Source organism: Podarcis melisellensis (genome assembly GCF_964234715.1).
Source record: "Podarcis melisellensis genome assembly, chromosome: 4".
In the NCBI taxonomy this organism is placed as follows: domain Eukaryota; kingdom Metazoa; phylum Chordata; class Lepidosauria; order Squamata; family Lacertidae; genus Podarcis; species Podarcis melisellensis.
Genome location: NC_138531.1, coordinates 37537856 through 37559215, shown reverse-complemented (window position 1 = coordinate 37559215; position 21360 = coordinate 37537856). Strand labels below are relative to the sequence as shown.

General features: G+C 41.9%; 1 protein-coding gene across 4 annotated transcripts in view; it reads right to left on the bottom strand.

The window, feature by feature from the left end:
* Positions 1-21360, bottom strand: part of SHROOM2 (shroom family member 2) — a 101765-nt gene that overhangs the window by 3114 nt on the left and 77291 nt on the right. For 2 of the 4 annotated variants that reach the window (XM_081907511.1, XM_081907513.1), the window contains 6 exons: positions 12733-12813; positions 9936-10013; positions 7940-8698; positions 5937-6488; positions 2832-3006; positions 645-917 (listed from right to left, as the gene is read on the bottom strand). In XM_081907511.1, coding sequence (XP_081763637.1) covers positions 645-917; positions 2832-3006; positions 5937-6488; positions 7940-8698; positions 9936-10013; positions 12733-12813 — 1918 coding nt within the window. The remainder of the gene's footprint in view (positions 1-644; positions 918-2831; positions 3007-5936; positions 6489-7939; positions 8699-9935; positions 10014-12732; positions 12814-21360) is intronic. The other 2 variants (XM_081907512.1, XM_081907514.1) reach the window with 2 other exon arrangements.

Sequence of the window (21360 nt, the reverse complement as noted above, 5' to 3'; positions counted from 1 at the left end):
TCAGGGGGAAAAACAGAGGAAGAGGTTATTAAGTACTGATGGGCTTATAAACGTCAGTTAAATAAACTGTAATCAATTTGAGCCCCTTATATTGGGGAAAGAAAAACTGCGGAGGCCAGCAATAGGACAGTAATATAGGCTGTGGTTGTGGAACAGAGAAGGTGATGCTCACAGGATCACAAGAGAGATCAAAGAAAGGCAAGGCAGAATGGAACAAGTTTTAGGAGCTATATAGAAACACAGGCTTTTAGTTTTCAGTTTTAGTTCCTTGAGTCACATGGTGAACATTTTAATTTCCTTGCTATAAAGGAAGAATGCTAGTAAAATCTAAGCACATCTCATAGGCAAATTGCAGAGCGCCTTTTAGAACATCATCATATTCACCAAGACATTTTGAAACTTGGAATGATTCTTCTATGTCTCAGCTTGTCTCAAAATCTTGGAATCGCTACCCCTCTGCCACATGTGTCTTTTTTGTGGTCTTTGGCTAGCTTTTTTGCTTTGGATATCCTTGTTGGGGCTTTTTTTTTGTTTTATTTTTTTAAACTTAAGGTCAGCTATTGTCACTGAAGAAATCTACTTGCCATCAAGAGAGCAACATTAGACAGGAGCTCTTTTAAAAAACACAAGACACTGCGTCTTACCCGCTCTTCAGGAGAGGCATTTTCATCCAAGTTGTTTAGTGCATTTTCTACTCGGGCCAGACGGCCAGAGAGTGAAAGCAGGAGGTTGACCACTTTATCCAGGTCCCCAATAAACATCCGGAACTTGTCAAACTCATTGGATTTGCAGACCTCTTTGACAATGGCCTCCACTTCATCTCCAAGCATATTGTTGGCCTGAATGTCTTCCAGGAGCGTCTCACGAGCTTCCCGCAACACTTGCAGCTTTCGACTTATGCTATCTATAAGTTCTTGCTACAGAAAAAAAGGGGAAGGGAGTAAGCTCAATTTATTTTGCATAACGGACGCGATCACAATTGAACCTCCCCAGCCCCGTTTCACTCCGAAATACCACATTTTTAGAGCAGTATCATAACAATTTGAACAGCCATGGCTTTCCCAAAGAATCCTGGGAACTGTAGTTCATTAAGGGAACTGAGAATTCTTAGGAGACCCGTTTCCCTCACAGCACTACAATTCCCAGAGTGCTTTACTAACCAATCCCTCTCCCAGAGAACTCTTGCAATGTGCTCTTGTGATATCTCCTACATGCTTCCTTTTGAGGATATTTGCAAAAGTGAAGTCAGGTGTAGCAATTCCAATGCCTCTGGCTCCTATTTGTAAGAAAGTTGTTTAGATTCTACATCCAAGGCGTCACACGCATATTTCAGTTATTCTTGCCTAAGTTGCATTGTTGGTTAGTAAAAAAAGCAATTGTCTTCTTTGTCAAGACACAAGACCACACCAACCAGTTCCCATGGTTTCACTGCCAACTTCACATTTTTGACATGATATCATCTTCAGACTTACTTCAGACATACCTACAATCACCTGGAGCTGGGAGTTGTTTTCCCATGAGGCAATCCCATGCAGGTGGGAGCTGCATCTGGCTGGCACAAAAGATGGAGGGAGAGATGCAGATCCCACCTAGGAGGGTTTGCTTCATGGAAAATGCCCCCCCCCCGGCCCAGCTGCAGATACATTTGAAGAACGTCTCTGGTCACCTCACCTATGTTAAGAAAAATATTCTGCATATGTAGGTGTGTCAAGGCACATTCCCAGGTTCCTCATTATTGGAGGGGAGAGGGTGCATTAAGAACCCAAACTGGAGGAGAGCTGTGTTTCTGGTTGCCAAAGCTTGAATGAACAACCTTTGCACTTGGCCTGAAGGAACACCCATTTAAAAAGAATACATATCTCATTGCCTAGGATAAGCAATAATGTAAACAGCAGTTGAGCCAGGCCCTCAGAAGGACCTTAGTGTTTTGCCAGAGGAAAGGCCCAGCCAATTATGAGGCAAGTCTCTCTTTTTATGAGCCCCAGAATAAAGGAGCTGAGAGACTTTAGGGCTGTGTTCTCTCAGACCTGGCTTGGTTTAGGGAAACCCATAAATCTACATTCAATCAAGATTTTGAAATCTAACCAGAACTGGTTTATTATGTTGTGTGTTTGTGTGTGTAGGTGTCGAGATACCTACATCAGATAAATAGATTGTTATCTCCAGATATGAACTTGTACTGTATGGACCATGTTTCTGCTGCGCAGTGTTGCTGCATGTCTTGGCCACCATGTTGCGTTGTGAAGTTGGCTTGTCCAATACAAAAGCCAGCTGCTGTTCAGTCAATTGCTCCTCCTGACATACGAGTGAAGTGTCCTAACATTACCAACCCCCTTCTGCATTTAGGGAGGGGAACGCAGCTCAGCGCAGAGCTACATTCCTTACATCCAGGAGGTCCCAGACTCAGCTCCTGGTGTCTCCGGTTTAAAATGTCATAAGGGGTGTGAGCGAAGCAACCTCTGCACCCAGTTCCAAGAACCTGCTATTCTGAGTAGACAGGGATGCACTATATAGAAAAATAGACTGATTGGACACAAATAAGGTAGCTTCCTGTGCTTATACATGGCACATCTGTTTAATTGAAACCTTACTTCCCTGCCCACTCTCCAGCTGGTTGTCCTATAGCTTTCATTCCGTCTGAGAGAAACCTTTGCCATCCATCTTTTGTGAGTTGCGATGACAGCTTGCCAGCTCCTGTGCTGTCACACAGCTTCTGGCCTGGCCACATTTGCTTTTGGCTGGGCTGGCTGCAGTGGAGATCTACTAGACGGCTCTAGCAGCATGGATTTCAACAGCATGGGTTGGTTTTTAAAAAAGAAATGCAATCTTACCTTTTTCTCAGATAAATCATGGTCTAGCTCATCCTCAGAATCCTCACTTTGCTGCTGCTGTTGCTGCTGCATGTCCTTCATTTTGTTCAGCAGTTCTGCCTTGGGTGCAGATGTGCTGTAGTAAGTGGAATTGGTTGTCAAGGGGATAGCTGAAGGCAGGGGCTGCTCCTCTTTCCTAAGCCAAGGTGAAAAAAAGAGCAACACCCAATTTTAATTTGCTTCCTGACATTCTGCACATTGAAAGGAGGACAGTAATCATTTCGAAATACTGTTTGCAGCAAGTAAATTGTAGGGCTTCGAGAAAGGCTCTTTTACCCTGGGGCTATTGCAGGGGCTAATGTCTCGCATGAAATAACCATATCATTCTGGCACTCTCAGACCCTAGCTAAAGAGACGGGCAATTAAAAGAAACTGCCAAAATCATTGCCTGAAAATGCTGATTTCCATTTTGCCCCTTAATTGATGCTCCCTTGTCAGTGTTTAGATTTCCACACTGTATCCTTGATTATATGGCCAGTGGCAGGAAGGTAATGTTTAAACCTCTTTGGGGCTCTCATTAGCCCCGACTATATAATCCCATAAGCATAACTTTTAGTGAAAAACACAGCTGCTCTTGTTTCATTATCCACAATTCTAATGCTTAAATTGCAAGCCTTAAGAGGGTCCTGTTACTGAACGCAACCTTTTGGAAAACCTATTTCATTGCCATTTTAAAAATAAGATAGGGAAGACACTTTGAGCAGGTTCATGCAAAATACTAAGCTAATGCAAACCGCAGCGAGGTGATGTGAATGTGCAGGCTCTGTGCTCCTCCCCGGTCCTTTTTGCAAGATTTGGCTTAGGGTGTTGTCTGAACAAGGACTCCAAGATAAGCACTCTCTTCACTCAACACTAGCTGTAGCCAAGAACAAACCTTGGAAAACAGAATGTGCTAGCTATTACCCGACAGTAAAGCTAAATTGCAATTGGCTAATTTGCAGCCGGATCCTATGCATGTTTAGTTCAAGGTAAGTCCCACTGAATCCACTTGGCTTTACTCCCAAATAAACATGCATACACAGGGTTTTGTCAAATAAGATTTATAGAATTTGAAAACTGGTTGCTGCCTATTTGATCAAGGTGGTTTACATCCCTTCCCCCAAAGGTAAACATTTAGAATGGGACTAGGCAGCCTACCAAGAGTCACACCAGTCTGAGGAAAGACTTGAGAAAACTCAACAGGAACTTCTGCCATAGATAAGACACACTGTTGTCTGGCTTCACCCCCTTGGATAAGGTGGATCCAAACAGGCAACATCATAAGAGGAAATATCAGGTGGGCAGGAAGGAGATATAAGGCTCCATCTTATTTGGCTAGAAGCAGCAAGAATTTAACTAGTACTTGCTTGGATATCAAATTTGAGATTTAATTTTCCTAGTGCATGTATAAAGGTAAAGAGACCCCTGACCATTAGGTCCAGTCGTGGCCGACTCTGGGGTTGCGGTGCTCATCTCGCTTTATTGGCCAAGGGAGCTGGCGTACAGCTTCCGGGTCATGTGGCCAGCATGACTAAGCTGCTTCTGGCGAACCAGAGCAGCGCACGGAAATGCCGTTCCCGCCGGAGTGGTACCTATTTATCTACTTGCACTTTGTTGTGCTTTTGACTGCTAGGTTGGCAGGAGCAGGGACTGAGCAATGGGGGCTCACCCCGTCGTGGGGATTCGAACTGCCGACCTTCTGATCGGCAAGTCCTAGGCTCTGTGAGTGAATGTATACTGGGGTTTAAATACTGTGGGGCATTGTTTAAGAAGAAAATGTTTGGGGAAAGACCATGATGATTTGGTTTTCCATGCCCTATTCATTTTTAGAAGGCTGCTTGGAATTTCAAGTATGAGTCTCTTCTATGTCCTCAAAACAGTAGAAATATTTCAAGGTCAATCCGATGGTATTTCTAGAACTAAAATACTGATGAGCATTTGTTTGGGCACCAAGAATGCCTAACAACAATAGTGACAATAAATTTATCTGTATAAATTTATCCATCTATGTGTGTGCAGCTTTCCTCACAAGCTTTGTACTGTGAAGCAGGCTATAAGTTTAGTTGACAGGCAGGTGGTGGATTAAGGCCGCATCTGCACTATACTTTTAAAGCAGTACAATATTCTACCGCTTTAAACAGTCATAGCTTCCCCCAGTGAATCCTGGGCACCACAGTTTGCTAAGGGTGTTAAGAGCTTTTAGGCGTTAGGAGACCCCTAGTCCCTATGCAGAGCTACAATTCTCAAAGTGATTTAACTGTCAATCCCTTTTTCCAGGAAACTGGAAAAAGCACAAGTTGGGAGACCCATTTTTTCTTGATTTTTCCTACTGGGTCTTGCTAGATCTAAACATTGAGACCCATGCTGGGCCTTATCAGGTCCACAGCCTGGAGATTCCCACCCCTCTTTTAAACTGTGGAATCTACTGACAGAAAGAGGATATATAAAAATGTCATTAAAGACCAAGCAAATTAATAAACTTCCAATGCTACATAAAAATGTCAAGTAACAGCATTGTCTCTGTGTAGGATGTAGCTGTCAACAGCAAATAGCATATAACAGCATGTTTGCAAGTTATGGCCAGGCTGCTACTGGGTTATGTTGAAGTTGCTGGCGCTAATCTATAGGCTCCTATACAGCCCAGGCTACCTTATAGACCAACTTATATACCCACTCATTGCAGTCTATGTGAGAGCTTCTGCCCTACAACTTCCAAAGACGTCAGAAGCCCACTTCACAGTAACACAGAGCAGGGCTTTTAGTGTGACTGCCCCTGTTCTTTGGACCGACACTCCTGTCAAATTATGGCAGGCCACCACTATCTGCGTTTTCCAGAAACAACCCAAGAATTGCAAACAACTGATGAAGGTTGCAGAAATTCATGCCCTGTTTGTGAGCTTACTGGAGACGTTTCGCTGCTTCAAAAAAGTGTATTGGACTATACAAACCAACAAGGACACATCTTGATTTGCATTTATATTATAAAAGTCCCTCTTTCTAAATAGAATATAAGCCAATCAAATGCACACATTGGGCAAAGGAAAGGAGAATGGAGAAAAGGCTTAAGGTTAATATATTTCTACTCACTTGTCCTCTGCAGTTTTTGGTGAAGGGTTTTTTAGAAGCAGCTTTCTGCGTTGCTGGGCTTCTTCCAAGAGATGTTCATCTTTCGGAAATATTCCCACCATCAGGTCCATTGTAGTTTTTATTTTCGCATTTGGGTCCAGAATATCCGCTAGCGACTTATCCTTGCCCACAATCTCTCTGGCCAGCTCTTCTGACTTCCAGTCTTCCATGGTCTTTTCTTTGGCCCTCATATAGCTGACTGCATGGGCAGAAGTATCACTGTCCTTTGTGTTGTTCCCAGGTGCTTCGGCGGGTTGCAAACAAGGGAGAAGGCTTTTGTTCTCAGGCTCTGGCTCCACCCCCTGCCTCGTGTAAGCACAGAAACGGGAGTAGGACTGTTCAGAAGTGCTGAGCGTTTTAATCTGGTCCTTCTCCAAGCCGCTTGGCAAAGCAGGAAGTTCAATCGTGCTCACAAGGTTCTGCCTACTTTCCTTCTCTGCATGGCTCTCAGAATGTACAATCTTTATGGGAACCATCTTCACAGTTGTGTTGTTATCCATCACTCTTTCGATTCTTGAGAAAAGAGAAGAACGTTAACGGCTCAAAATGGCCCATCACATTTAATTTGTGCAAGATATTTAGGGAACTATATAGGGACCAACAAATGTAAGGAGCAAACAACACACCAAAGTTTTACCTTTCCTTTCCTATCAACTGGTTAGGCAACAGGAAGCAGAGAGTAGGTATAAATGGACAGTTCTCTAGATGGAGGTATGCAGAAAGTGGAATACCCCAAAGGTCAGTAATGGGACCTGTACTTTTCAAACAATCCCACATAGCTTGGATGTTTGCCCCATTAACATTAAAATAAGTGAGCATAAGATTGCCAACTTTTCATTTGTTTGTAAACATTCAATGCTTTGGGTATTTTAAGCCAGGTATGCCAGCGCAGATGATGACACAGCTGATAGACCACAGCAGCCATTCATAAATGGATTTGTGGTTTGCAAGCAGCATTACTACAGATATGATCTATTCTGATATATGCAGCATGTTGCTATAGCTACATTGATGCAGATCATTTATTGGGCCATATTGTCAGTGCATATCTTGAAGATCAGAAATCTTGCCCAACTCTGGCACAGCACGGTCATGTCCTTGAGATCTATGAGGCACTTATCAATTAATATAAGGTCACTATCTTTGCATGCAAGTACTGCAAATATAGCAAGGAATCAAACACAGTATGATAAATTTACTTCTCTACATTTATCAGTTTTGAATATTTAATCTAAATAAGAGTAAAGTTATGTGCTTGCCAGCATATTTTGCATTGAATGTTTGACAAATTAAATTGAATGTCTGACATTTGGTGACAGCCAACATTCACATGTGATGTTGACAATCCCAGACAAGTTTTGTGAATGTCTGAAAACTCAAGAGACACTGAGATTTACTCAGTATGCATAGCTAAGACTAAAAAAGGATTGGACTGATAGCTCCATTTGAAAGATAAAATAAGTAAGTTGCACAGTGTTTATTTGCAGATGATTTATGGGCGGCAGTACCCATGAATGAAGAGCCAGATGAATGTGAAATATAGTTGTACCTTGGAAGTCACACAGAATCCGTTCCGGAACGTTGGGAAACCAAAGCACGGCTTCCGATTGGCTGCAGGAAATTCCTGCAGCCAATTGGAAGCTATGGAAGCCCCTTCGGATGTTCGGGTTCCAAAGAATGTTTGCAAACTGGAACAATCACTTTGGGGGTTGTGCCGTTCAGGAGCCAAAACGTCCGAGTACCAAGACATTTGGATCCAAGGTACAACTCTACAACATTCATTCATACAAAATTCCATAGGAGAAAATCAGTAGGAAAAAAGGTGGTCACAACCCTGTTAGCATAACTGAATTCACTGCTGCAGCTGAGCAGGCTACAAGTAACAATAATTAATTAAGGGCAATAATAATTTCAATGTAAATCTTAAGACAAGATGGTTAACAATTCATGTAAAACCGCCTTACCTTGTGGGATTCTCATCCTGAACAGCCACAGGAGGCTTATCCGTCAACTTCTGCGGAGCAAATTGTGGAGAAGGGGACCTTGAAGTCTCCATTCCAGGTTTCAAATGGTAGTGATAAGTTGCAGACGGACCAGGTTCAGGTTTGAGGCGTGCTTTTTCTTCTAAGTGCTGGCAAACATTCTCGACGGGCGCCGACTGGCGAGGCTCTGGCAGCTCAGTGCTTTTCAATTTTTCAAAAACCTTTACAGGAGTCTGAGAAGGAGACACGTTAACCTCAACCGCACTGGCAGCAATGGCAGAATGGGAATGAGCTGGCTTGCTGGGCGCTGTCAGTGAAGACTCTGAGGAAACAGCAAGTGACGCTGAAGAATTGTCTTGTCGCCTGTATTTATTCTCTCGTTTTGAAGGGGAAGGCCTCTGGGGCACAGGCCCATGTTTCTTACTCAGCAGCGCTGGATCTTCCTGCAGGCTTCCCTCTCTGACTTGTGGTGGGCAGAAGCGGTCCCCGTTGGATATTTGCAGCTCAGAAATAGCAAGAGGCAGTGCACTGTAATCTTTGTTTTTCTCCCTCACATTTTCCTGTGAGTATCTGTAATCACTGGGCAGTGTCCCAGATCTACCTCGGCTCCCCTGAGACGCAAGTGTAGCCTGTACTGCATGTGAGGGCCTAGCAGACACTTTCCATTTGTTTCCTAAGCTGTAATCCTGCTGAGCGGCAGGCTCTTCGGGACGGAATTCTGAGTACCCTGTGTCAGCTGGTCTAGAAAAACAAAGGGGAGAATCACAGTTGTTTAGGCATTCCCTGAGCATCACTACAAGTGAACCATGTACCTTCAAATGCCAAAGATGATGATATATAGTGGTACCTCAGTTTTCAAGCATCTCAGAAGCCAAACGTTTCAGTTTTCATACGCCAAAAACCCAGAGGTAAATGCTTCAAACTTCAGAGGCGGCTTCCTCTTTGAGTTTTCTGTACGTTTTTAGGCTTCCGTACTGAGTTTTTGGTTTTTGAACATTTTAGAAGTCGAACAGTCTTCCGGAACAGATTATGTTCGAAAACCAAGGTACCACTGTACTTTCTTCAATTACTTATAAACAGCACCATGCTACTTATACAAAAGCTGCAATAAAATATATGGTATTTCTAATAAAATCAAAGCACAGTGTCAGGGCACATTCAAGTTATGTTGTGCCATGCAAAGTGAGTTAACCTGGGGAGGTATACAACTAAGAAATACAGAATTTCCCCCTCTTTTGCTTGTGGAGGTGGTTGTGTGTATAGAATTATGCACAAACTGCCTGGTTCTCATTGATTAATGGGCTCAGTATCCAATTATATAATGATATTTAAAACAAATATTGCCATCTTCTCCTTTCCTTTTTTTTTTCTAGAAAAAAAATCGGACAGCTAGGTTATAGTACACTTTGAGATGGTGCCGAAAGGGTTGGATAAAGCAGAGAAAATGTAACTATTGTGCAGAAGGAGATATGGCAGCATTTGGGGCAGAAGAGCAATTGACCTCAACTGAATGTTACTGTGGTTAAAGAGAGCCATTTGGGATGAGGCAGTAACTCCCAAGGTATACTCTGGTTCACTGAAATGGGCTCAGGGATGAACAACAGGGGAGGGAGCTTTGTCTGAAGGAACAACCCAAATGGAGGGAACTATTGATGGCAAGCAGGGGCAAGAAAGAGACAGAAAAGGGGGCAGTTGACAGGGAGACAGTGCACAGTACAGGGGATGGAAAACTAGATGGAGGGCCTGAGAAGGAAGGATTGGGCTCAGATGGAGGAGGAGATAGCAGAGGTGGAAGATTTGGAGGGGAATGCTTAGGTGGGGGATCAGTGGGAACAGGATGTGCACCAAGGCCAAAGACAGCCAGGTCTCAGCATGTTCTAAAGGACTGAATTGGCCCTTTAAAAATGCACAGTATATGGTCAAATAGTGGTGTTTTTTCTTTTTCAAGAATTAAAGAATTATAAGCAAGCAGAAGTACCTCTGAGAACCAGCAAGAAGGCAGGTTTGCTCTCTGATTAGAGAAGGCTGGAGAGATACCGTGAGGGTAGAAAAGAAGCTGAAACAGAAAAGCAGGAGTCTTTAGGAATTCTGCTTCTTATTTACAGAGCAAGTGCAATGGTCTACACAGTTTCACTTAATGAACTAAACACATATGCTGAAATTCTATGACTGTGGATGCTGAAGGAAATCTTATAGAAAGCCATGATTTACTTAAATCTGCCATCATTAATTAAAACTAAATTATACAGGTCTATATTTATTGAATTAACATCAGAACTACTCTTGCCGTTCTGGAAAGAATACTGGTTCATGGCACCCAGAAATAAGTGAAATAACTATAAACCATTATTATATGTTAGTTAAAATATATGTTCAAGGATGCTGCTCGCATTCCAAACACCTTAGCATTCCTATAAGACTTTGCATCTGAAAAATGCCTTCTAACAAAAGCAAACACCAGATGCTACTCTGGGTGACAATTTAAAATGTTTTTAATGCAGATAAGGCACATTAAAACATTGAAGTTACTTTTGGGATTATTCCAGCGTCATTTATGTGGGTTGCCTGTATATCCTGTAGCATGCTGTTAGCAATCACTCTGAAAATTAAAGAGAAATGCCAATTGTGGTGGCAACTAATATAAATGCATTAAAAAGATTTAGATTGATATGTGGATGATAGGAATATCAAGGGCTAGAGTGTGTGATATATCCTTAGCATGTCTGCTATTAACATCAAATTGCTTAAGGCAGGCTTAGGTATTGTGTTTAGCGCTGAATTTTCTGAATTACCTGTCTGGCTATTTTAGGTAAACAGTGTATCAACCAAGGTAGAACAGTGATCTAATTCATCACTTCTTACCTCCCTCAAAGAGTTTGCTATGCTTTTCTGGGAATGAGGCCAACATTAGAATCTATTTGAAACTAATATATATGTGAGATTGACAGATTTTATACCTTTATGTATTATTATATATATTATAATCCTTATATATTCATTAGCTGCAGTATAGGGATGGGGAATCTGTGGCCCTCCTGATGTTATTGGACTTTAACCCTCATCATCTCTGCCATGCTTGCTGGGTCCTACAATATCTGGAAGGCAACAGATTTCCCACCGCTGATTGCATGTCTAAATCATTTTTTAAATTTTATTTATATACTTAGGTAAAAGGGTTCTTAGTATGCTGCTTCAGCTTCCAAATGTTACATTATTTTACCCATCTTTCTGCTAAAGTGCACCTACCATAAGGTTACCATACGTCCCCGTTTCCCGGTGAGAGTCCCTGGATTTACAAATCAGCCCTGACAAAATCCATTGAAGTTGAAAGTGGAAACCGGATTCATGGGAAAAAATCTGGTAACCTTAACCTACCATACATACTATCGTCCTCTTCATCCCAACTTTTGCCACATACCTCAAAAATATACATTCTAAGTAATTATTATAATGAAAGTTTGGTTACATTAGCATTTTGGAGGTTGTTGTTATGGTTAGCACTGTTAAGACACCGACCGGGTAAAGGAGTCATTCTTCATTCTGGTCAACAGTTGAGGATGCTGGCTTCCATTCTAAAGTGCCCTTACATAAATGGCTTTTACAGAATCCAGCTTTCCAGATGCATCTGAACACCAGCTGAGGTGCCAGAAGCCATCCTGCTCTGGAAAGTGAATTAGAGGAGGAAGAGGCAGGTGGGTCTCTAGTGGGAAGGGAGTTCCATGAGTGGAACTTCTATTCTAGTTATAGAAGCAAACTTAACGTAATTTGAAGAATTAAATATGGATGCTAAGGACCCTGGGTCGATGGAAGCCAATGGTCTGTCTGCCCATTAACTTCAAAAACCAGAAGCATTTCACTCAAATGTAGGTTTATTTCATCTATAAGCCACCCCAAAGCATACTGAAGAAGAATGAAATTGAGAGATCAGATGGACATTAAGTAATTGGTACAGAGTTATTATATGCTATAAAATGGCCACTACGATGACACAAGGTGGTGTGTGTGTGTGTGTGTTTTGCAAGGGCTTGTCTGCTGCAAATACCCCAGGGGGTAGGTTGCAGTGTGCCTGTGTTCTTTGCACAGAGATATGCATTGGGATTCCCTGTAGGATTCCTTGTCAGCCTGGCACTGCTTTTGTCATGGTGACATTAATATATTAAATGACGTGGTAGGAAATATACAAAGGGAGATAGCAAATGGAAGTAACCTGTGCTGTACTCCTATTGAAATGGCTTATAGACAACCTTTTTTTAAAAAAGGCATTAGTATACATTCATTTTGTTATGATATTGTTTGAGATGCACCAAGGCAGACAAATTCTCCTAGTTTTTTAATTGCACGTTTGAATGCGTGTTCATGCAAGGAAGATGAAAACAGGAAACTGGAGAGGTATTTCAACATTGAAAAGAAAGACACTCTGCATCTCAGCATGCAAATTTAAGAAGGGCCTGTAAGGAAGCCAAAACCGACAATATGTATGACTGACATGGCATGCTTGAACAAGAGTTTCAGTCTCCGATACAACTTCTTTAAGGATCCTTTTGGCTTCTAGCACAGTTGCAGAAGTAGCAAAATGAATACAGCAACGTTGTAATTCGGATGACCTTATGAGATTTTCTGCTTGGCACCAACAGAATACTGTTCAGAGCACCAAGTAATTTCTGCAGAAGTGGCTGACCATTAGACCTATAAGGAAAATCTAACCAAATTCAACACAAAGGGGTTTACACATCCAGGGTGGTGGTTTCTCATGCAACACATGCCAAGCATATTACCCCTGAAGAGACTGGATCTTACTGTTCAGAAAGGAGAAAAGAAAGAAAGCTTCAAGCAGCAGAAGAACCCAGAGGCAAAACCTGCAAAGTGTGACAGCAGAGTTAAGTATCAAGAAGTCCATAGTGGGGTGGAGGGACCTACTATTACAATGTCCATGACTTTGCAGAACAAACACATGCAAGAAACGTAATTCAGAATGCTTCGTGTATCGAGGTCACATCTGAACAAAGGGAACAATTCCCACTGAAGAATTCCCCTTCTATAAAAGATAACTTTATAGCCTATCAGCCCTATCTCCCTATTCCCCAACAGAATCCCCACCCCCCACCCCGATTAGGGCTTGAAAATTCAACTTCTCCTAACCCAGGCTTCTGTCACCTCCACAGGCATGTGTACACACATGAATCACTTACTTCTGGAATTCTTCCGCTGGTTCTTTGGCCTAATAGTATCACAGAATTGTAGAGTTGGAGGGACCCTGAGGTTCACCTAGTCCAACACCCAGCAATGCAGGAATCTTTTGCCCAACATGGGGCTCAAACCCACAAACCGGAGGTTAAGAGTCTTCTGCTTGACCGCCTGAGCTTTCAGGTGGCTAGTGTTAATATTAAAATTCAAACCCACAGGCAATATTTCAGAGGCAATATTTTGAAAGCAGTGTTTATACCGAGGGGTGTAAAGCAAAGCTGCACATCTCGCCTCCCACACTAATAGAGAGCCAGTGTGGTGTAGTGGTTAAGAGTGGTAGACTCATAATCTGGGGAACCGGGTTCGCGTCTCCGCTCCTCCACATGCAGCTGCTGGGTGACCTTGGGTCAGTCACACTTCTCTCAAGTCTCTCAGCCCCCCTCACCTCACAGAGTGTTTGTTGTGGGGGAGGAAGGGAAAGGAGAATGTTAGCCCCTTTGAGACTCCTTCGGGTAGTGATAAAGCGGGATATCAAATCCAAACTGTTCTTCTTCTTCTTCTAATAAGTTAATCATCATCATCAACACCACCACCACCACCAACATTATCTAGTGCTGCTTTGTGAAGTGGCTCTTATTTCATTATCCTAAGGAGGTATACACAGATTACCTTCCAGTTCTGAATCTAACTGCAAGTAGGCACAAATGGGCCCAGGGTGGTAATTTAAGTACTAATGGCTTCATTTTTGTATAAGCATTCTACGGCATACTCATTTGTGTGTATGTGTGTGTACAGATATAGATAGATAATTAAATATTTTCTTTGGTTACAAAAGTACGTGCATTGTCTCTTTTTTCAGGTCACAGAATCATTTCTACTGATCAGTTACATTCAATGTGAGACTTTAATGTTGTATACAGTATACAGTTGGGGGAGAAGAGAAGTGGGGAGAGGGGGTAGTAAATCTTACATTATTTTACTTAATGTCTGTGTGGGGGTTTTTGGGTCAGTGTCACTTGGGTAGGTTGTCTTTCTATTCATTTATTATTTTTCCTTGGTAGTGAGCGAGGTGGGTGGGGGACAGGGAATGGTTGGTTGTCTTTGGTTGACTACAGTAGGATTTGTTTGGGTGTGTGAGGGGACAACGACTGTTAGGTCAAGTTAGCCATATTGATTTGTATGATGTTGGTAGGTTTTTATTGTTGTCTTGTTGGGCTGTGTATGTAATAAAGCATTATTGAAAATGTTTGTGTTTAACTTGTATTGGATAGCCTCCTTTTCCCCTCCCCTCTGGTTACACTGTAATGGCTATTGACTAAAAGCAATAAAAATCTGATTGACTTGACTATGGGCCATTATTTGTGGCGCTGTAAAAAATAATTCAGAGATACTCTTAAGGATTCCTCCCAAAGCTGTATAATAACGTTCCATGCAGTAACAGTCAGGCTCTGTAGGGATACATCTAAATTGTGCATTGTTCTTCCTCCTAATCCCTGTTCTGCTGAAAACCTCTTAATGCTCACCCAGTTTGACATGAGCACAGACTGAAAGCACATGATGTAACCATACTGAAGCTAAGCAAATCTGTGTCTACCCAGTGCCTTAATGGGAAGGCATCTGAAACCCTATGCACACCACTTTTGAGTTTTATAGTGGGGAAAACACATATATCCGAATGCTGTTGTTTATTTGGCTGTATGGGCTACACATAGTTAGAAATCATAAAGGTATGTGACTATGTAGCTGATACAGCCAAATAAACAACAGCATTCAGGTACACAGATATAAATATATATCCTTAATAGTCTAAGATACTAAACAGAAATCCAATTTGATTGCAAAACACGTAATAACTCCCAGCTCAGTTTGTAAACTCCATTGAAGGGCATTGTGTTCAGGGTAAATACATGCATGCATATATTGAGGTATGTGCAAGTCTGCTCTTAGGAAAATTAAGCTGCAATCCTTTGCATGATTAACTGGGAATATGTCCCCAAGAACTTATATAATAAGAGTGACTCACTACCAGTGATTGTGTGGACATTGTTGAGCTAGACGGAACAATGATCAAACCCAGCATGCAGCAGCTTCCTATGTTCCTATAAGGAGAGACTTGCAGGATCAGATCTGGCCCAGCATCCTGTTATCACAGTGGCCTATGAGAAGCTCTCTGAAGCAACCAAAGCGGAGGACAGACATTACATCAAGAGAGGACTCCAAAAGTACATTGCTCAGCCACTCTGCATCTCAGCTTCACAAATGAGCTGGCAGAGCTGCCATGCCAGTGAAATGAATGTGTCTGTTTTGTCTCTCCCTTGCCGTTCCATTTTTGGCTGCCGTCCCCCCTTCCTCCTTGTGCTGGGGAAAGTTAGCAAACTAATGTGTCTGCCTTGGTGCACGTGACAGGATGCTTTCCATCTCAAGCACTGGGATGTGGAGGAGAGTTGGAGCTACAGCAAGGAAGCAATGGAGCAAGCCTGGACCAATCTTTGCTGTTATGGTTACCCTGCCACCTCAGTTGTGATGCTGGGAAGGACCCACTGAGTTTGCTGAGCTTGGTTTGCACCTGGCTCCCCCCCCCCAAAAAATGCTTAACATTGAAAATCAGGATGAGTAATAAAGGTGGTTTTCAAAGTAATGATAATAATAAATTATTCCCACTGCTTAACTCAAAAGTGCCCAGGTCACAAAGCAGCAGAACTCAGGTGCCCTAGCATTCTTACAGGTAAAATGGAACTTGGAGAAGCCTCTGAACAATGTGTTGTGAGTTGCGGAGATGCACAGATTATTGGTTCACAGAATCACAGAACTGTGGAATTGAAAGGGTCATCTAGTCCAACCCCCTGAAATGCAGGAATCTTTTGCCCAATGTGGGGCTCAAAGTCAAGACCCTGAGATTAACAGTCTCATGCTCTGACAACTGAGCCATCTCAGCCAGCACTTCCAATTAGAGAATTTCAGGCAGCAAGGCAATAATGGGGAACCTATGCCCAACCCCCAACCCCAATATTACTGGACTCCAACTCCTACCATCCCTGATCACTGGGCCATGCTGGCTGGGGCTGATGTGAGTTGATGTTCAGGAATATGGGGCAACAAGTTTCCCCAACCAATCCTGGCCCTCTTTGAAACAGCTAGCAGAGTAGACAGCTCTGATAATGCAAAGGTTGGATCCAGTTGTGTGTGTTTTTTTAAAAAGCTTTGCATTTCTTATCCCATTGGAATATCATTTATTTATGTCTCCTTATGATCTCAGAACACTGCCCTGGGAAAACTGATGGGAAGTATGGTTAAAGTGGACAACCAGATGGCTGTGGGAAGCAGGAGCTGAGCGCAACCACACTCTGCTCACCTGCGATTCCCACTAACTGGTATTCAGAGGAATACTGTCTCAGACCGTGGAGGTGGAATATAGGGGGGGGGGATGTGTGTAATGGAGTATCCCAGAAAAAGATATGACTGGCTAAAACCCTGAAGTGGAGGACTTCACACTACAACATCTGTTGCAGGTTCCATTTGTACATAATGAATGCACACATATGCCATACTGTTCAAAGCATTGGCAGCCTAAACAAACTGAACTGGAGTAAGATAAGGTGGGGTTTTTTTCAAAATAAGTAAGGGGAAGAGCTATGTTACAGGTCTATACCTGGCCCAGGGAAACAATATTTAGGTACTGGTGCACAGACAAACACACACATTACAATAAGCTCCCTAATTAATTACATATTGCGTAGTCATCTCCTCTTGCAATTCTGAGTCCTAATAAGTTCACCAGCATGGACGTGCCAGGGCTTTTCTTCTCACCTAACAAAACATCTCTGATCCTTGAAAAACCAGGGAGAAGTTTTGGCTACAACATCAGGGCACAGGGTTCTTTTTAGCCCCAGGCTGTACCACACCCACACAGTATAAATATACTGTGGTGGAAAAAGAATGCTTGTAACAAGCTAGAACAAAGCCTATCCTCATGAACTTGGTTAATGCTTACCTATAATCATAAGCAAGTTGTCATCATTCCCTCTTTTCCCCATTTAAGTCTTTGCACAAATGTAGCCAAAATGGCACCACCCGTGCTCAAGAGGGATGTATCAGCAGGCTCAGGGTAACCCGGAGGCTTGTGAGAATATGGGCTTTTCTCAAGGGTTTCTTTGTACTAACAGCCAATGAAGACTGTGCATCCTTAGGGGCCATTGGAATGCTGATTCCTGGGAGGGAGAACTGAAAACTGGGTGGGAGGCAGAAAGAAATGGCTTGTGTTGGAGAAGGCATGGCTGATTTACAAACACTGAACAGGAACAGTCTCTGCTGCAGTATTTGTTATGGGTCCGACTTGTGCAGCATTATAATCTACAAAGCAGGTTATGCTCAGATGTGGGCAAATCAAACATGGGCCTGTTATAAATCTGTAACAGTCTGAAACAGATAATGATGCGTATACAACAAAAAGGCAGAGAAATGCATTTCTGAAACTCGCTGGTGACAACTTTGGGTGGCATTCAAGTAAATTTCACTCAGGGTAAATTAATGGATCTAAAATAGTCATTTTACATTTATTTCAATGGGTCTGCTCTGAGATAAATGCAGCTGAACGCCACTCTTTGTCATTACCATTTGAGCAGTAATGTAAAACACAAAAATCCAAGGTGAACAAACTATAAATAATAACACTATCTTTTCCAGCCTATGTGTTGACAAAAGCTGATGGTTATAATGCCAATGGCTGCATTTGAAATATTTATTATGAACAATAAATACAGCATTATTATTTACTGTTGGATCACCTTGACTTTTGTGTTTTACCTGGTGGTTTACAGAGATATTTTCTCTTTATTTTGGCTTGTTATTTGAGCAGGCAAGCCTTACAAAATGGCACATTTACTTCTGCAGGGGCCTGAACCCTATGGATCCCTTGCAACTCTACAATTCAATGATCTAAGTTGTGTGTTGCAAACAATGCTATATCTATATAACCAATTCTATCTCTCTCTCTGTGTGTGTGTGTACAGCTAAATATAAAGAAGGATCTGCTCACAGAACAAGCAAATTAAAAGTACTGGAACACATGAAGACATATCCAAGGACTTCTTGAGAGATATAAGGGAAAGGGGAGAGAGAGAGAGAGAAAAAATGCAAGTGCAAAAATATTACAGAGATTACATGCTATAACCCCTGTAAAATATATTCTGATATTTTAAAATATATTTCCATGGCCCTGAAAAATGCCTATTAGATGCAGTATCACTATGTCTAAGATGTATATATAATTTAGGTCATGAGACATAGTATAACTGCTACCTAATAGTTACACTATAAATGACACTCAAATTCAATCTCATTCAGATTTGAACAAGTCACTTATTTGAGAGCAAGGCTCTGACCAGCTTAGCCAGCAGGGCCAATAGGTAGGGCAGATGGGAACTAGAGGTTAACAGCATCTGGAGGGTCATCCAGCTTCCCCATTCCTGATTTAAAGATTGTACTTGCCATACTGCATCATAAGCTGGTAAAATGGTATGGGAGAAAATTGAAATTTCTCGGCTACTTCAGCTGCTCATGTTCCAATGTGACATATACCACCATCTACCGGCGATACCCTTCTGCATTCTATTTAGGGCAAATAGGCCAGTTGCTATGCAAAATAATAAATGGGCTGAAACCTCTTATTTTAAATGGCAAAGTTCAAAACCAGTATTCAAAAACATTGCCCTCTCCCAGGACACTGTGAAAGTAGCCTTAGAGTGTCCATCCTGCAGCAAAGGAACTTCAAAGTGAGAAGGCAACATGAAACTACCGAATTACAATACATCAAAAGGGTCAAAGCTATGCTACGGCTTGTGGGCTGATTTTTTTTTTTTAAATCATATTATGCGTGTTACTTGGCTTACCAATGCCAGGATACCTGTGTTATCAACAACTATTTTGCAGACCTACCACTCTTGAATTCCTAATTATTCATTTTCCTCTGACCTCACTGTTCATAACCGCATATATACCTGTAACAGGATAGCACTTCATATATCTAAGGAAGTAGAAAGCCGTCCATGAAAGCTTATGTTGTAATAAATGTGTTTATCTTTAAGGTGAAACAAGACTCTTTGTTCTTTCTGCGGCAGCAAACCAACACAGCTACCCTTCTGGAAATGGTTTCCAAAAGGATTTTATTTCAGCAAACTAAGCCACGACGATACATTGCCAGGCTCTTGCAGCAGATTCTAAACCAGCTGCAAAAAGGCAATCCACTTAAAAGGAGTCAAATCACATTCTATAAATGGCAATCACTATTGGAACAAAAGAAAAGAATACTTCGCATTGCTGCAAAAGGGTTGATACAAAAATCATTTGCATTCCTTGTGCTTAGTCCTTAAAAAAAAGATTGTTTTGTGTGTGCGTGCGAGGGAGGGAGAGATTAACCCCCTCTTTTGAAGTCTCAAAGCAAGGCATACGGGTATTAAACGTTAAAAAAATACCAACACTACACCAACAGCTAAACACTAGTAAATAAGACAGTATAAGAGAAAAAATAAAATTATGTTTTTTACTAATAGCTGATTCTGCACAGGGCTAAAGAATAGGAAGCAAAAATAAATCCATCCAGTTCTCCCCCACCCTTCTGACCTATTTTCATCAGTTAACAAAGCAGGCACACCTTTCAATATCAGTTTTTCATTCCAACTAGGGTTTTGGTTTTTTTTGTTTTTACTCACCAATTGCTTTCAGAAACCCCAGCCAATGTTTCCGTATACTAAGCCTCATCTTTCCAGATGCTTCAGCAAAAATAAATAGCAATCTCCATCTGAACCTGCACCACGCAGTGACAATTCTGCTCAAAAAGCTGTAAGTATGGAGATCTCACATCACGCAGCAGCAGCAGCAGCAGCAGCAAGACAGGCTTGAAGCCACATAAATGAGGGATGGACAGGCTATGAGGCTCACACCAGAAAACAAACGTTTTTTGAAAAGCGCTGCCTTCTAATTCCAGACTGCATTATGCTAACTGTGAAAACAAAAGCAGCCACAAACTGCACACATAGCCCAATGCCTCTTGCTGCAGTGAAAGAGTTCCTCTGCCACAGTGTTCCTTTAAATAATGATAATAATAATCGGGAACTAGAAGATACATTAAAAACAAAAGTACTATATCAGGCAGTGCCTCACCCACTGTAATCTTTTATAGTACTTTCTGCAGGCAGGGATGGGCAAACACATCTTGCACGTAAAGGCAAAGGCTGCAATCCTGCCTACGGTTATATGGAGAGAAGTTCCATTGATTTTAGTGGGATTTACCCACACATAACTCTGTGGTCAGGATTGCATTCTAGAAGAACAAAAGGAATACTGAGCGCTGCAGCGACAGCAACAAAAATAAGCTTTGAACTTATTAATTAAGAGTCAATGCAGTACTTTATAGACCTAAGTGCTACCGGAGAACTAAGATTTGTTAACTTACCAGAATCTATAAACATTTTGCTGCTATTCAGATGGATTCAGGAAGGCTGCATCCTTGCAAATACATCCCAGCGAGGAACAGTGAATGGAATCTGCCCCAGCCTCTGTTTCACTCGCTGACATACAGATGGTTTTCAAAGCCATGCCTCACAACAGCTGGCTTGTTTTTGCCTTCTCATGTGACTGACAAGTTCATACAAGCACTGTCAACTTTAACCTCAGTGACAGAAGGCTCAGCTTGTTTTATACGTTACATCACCAGAAATTATTGACCTTCGGCAGTAAAGGTTGTAGACTTCAAAGCTTTGTGTTCTTTTTTAACCCCTCAAAAAAGAATTTTGCAAATGCACTGTTGTGAGTTTTGTTGTATTTATTATTATTAAGCATTCTAGTGTCATAAACAATAGGCGTGGAACCTGCAGAAAACATATTCTTGTGCTTGCTTAATTATTGCCTAATTGTGACAGGTACAAGGAAGGTATCATTTATAATTGCCTTCAAAACCTCACACACTGTCCTGCAAATTACACCTTCACACTTTTTGGGTTTGGTCAAAAAACAACAACCAATGGAAGCTATCTTGCACACAGACACAACCAGTTTGACCAAAGATGAGAGAGGCACACAAAAAATTGAGCACGTGTAATGCAAGAAACAATGGCTCTATAATGTGATACCTTCACATCTCAGGGTAAGGGGGATATCTGTATCTTAATAAAGTGTCCCTGCTGTCAAGATTTAATACCTTCAGTAGGTTTGCTAAAGGGTTT